This window comes from Pygoscelis adeliae, unplaced genomic scaffold (assembly GCF_000699105.1).
Source record: "Pygoscelis adeliae isolate BGI_AS28 unplaced genomic scaffold, ASM69910v1 Scaffold386, whole genome shotgun sequence".
Classification (NCBI taxonomy): Eukaryota; Metazoa; Chordata; class Aves; order Sphenisciformes; family Spheniscidae; genus Pygoscelis; species Pygoscelis adeliae.
The window spans coordinates 1,772,709-1,773,964 of NW_008824940.1; the positions used below are offsets into that span (position 1 = coordinate 1,772,709).

A 1,256-nucleotide genomic window follows, 5' to 3' on the forward strand; every position below is an offset into this window, starting at 1 on the left:
CCCCTGGGCTCATATACAGGAATGCAAAAAAGTCCAACACATCCAATGAGGAGTTTAAACTACTGCCCCTTAAAAAGGGCAGCCGATCCGATTCCAGCTATAGGATGTCTGCCACGGAAATTCTAAAAAGTCCTATTTTGCCCAAGTGTCCCGGAGAGCTGACGGCGGATGCCCCTCAAAGCCTAGAGGACTCTCCCCCCGGAGTGAGCCCCGATGCGTTGTCCCCGCTCTCCCCCTGCTCCCCCAGGGTCAACGCGGAAGGATTCTCCTCCAAGAGCTTTCCCATGTCAGCATCTTCGAGAGTGGGGCGCTCCCGGGCGCCTCCGGCAGCCAGCAGCAGCCGGTACAGCTGGCGCTGCCGGCTGTACAACACGCCAATGCAGGCCATCTCCGAAGGAGAGACGGAGAACTCGGACGGCAGCCCCCACGACGATCGGTCTTCTCAGAGCTCAACGTAGGCTGCGGGGGTGCCAGGGCCAGGCTGCCGACACCACTCGGGCTCTGTAAGGGTGTGAATATGAGAGGCCAACGCTGTAGCAGTCAAAAGAAAAAAAAAAAAAAGAAAAAAATTGCAGGGCAATATCGATGCTTAAATGTGTTTGTGTTTGTAAGATGCTGGGGAAACAGAGGACTACAGCTGTAGCTATTTATTGCGTTACATTTTCTAAAAGGAGGAAGGTACGCTATGTCTGTTCTGTTTTCTTTTGGCTTCATTTGGTTTATCCCACTCTTATTTCCGTTGCCACTGTAGATTTCAAGGCTATACACGTTCCATAGAGTTAAAAGTGACTTTGGGTTTTTCTTTTTTCCAGAAGCTGCCCATCTAGAAACAAATCCCTCACTGTAGTGCTTCCCTAGGGAGAAAAAAAAAAAAGAAAATGCTCTTGAGGGTTGGTATTTTTCTACACTAAAATGAGCTGAAACAAAATTTAGAAGAAATTAACAAAACATATGTAAATACCATATTTTTGATAAAAATTTGTAAATAGAATTATCAAAAAGTGGACGTGGCAAACGATTTACTGCATAACAACTTTGTTTATAGAAGACAAAAGAAGTCAAATGTAATAACTGTATTCTGTGAATACCATTTTCATATCAAACATAAAAAATTCACATGGCCACTGATAACCACTTTCAGTGCGACAAGCCTGAAGGACGACATTGAGCAGTGGAAAGGAGGAATTCTCCGCCTTAGCTAAGGAAATGGAAAGGCTGACTGCGATGGGATTAAAGTAACCATTTGTCTTTCTAAG

General features: G+C 45.6%; 1 protein-coding gene across 1 annotated transcript in view; it reads left to right on the forward strand.

Moving 5' to 3' along the window:
* NHS (Nance-Horan syndrome (congenital cataracts and dental anomalies)) overlaps nucleotides 1–458 on the forward strand; it is a 186,677-nt gene extending 186,219 nt beyond the window's left edge. Inside the window, 1 exon segment of the mRNA XM_009325497.1 lies at nucleotides 1–458. This exon segment is cut by the window's left edge and continues 19 nt beyond it. Coding sequence (XP_009323772.1) covers nucleotides 1–458 — 458 coding nt within the window.
* The last annotated feature ends 798 nt before the right edge of the window (nucleotides 459–1,256 follow it).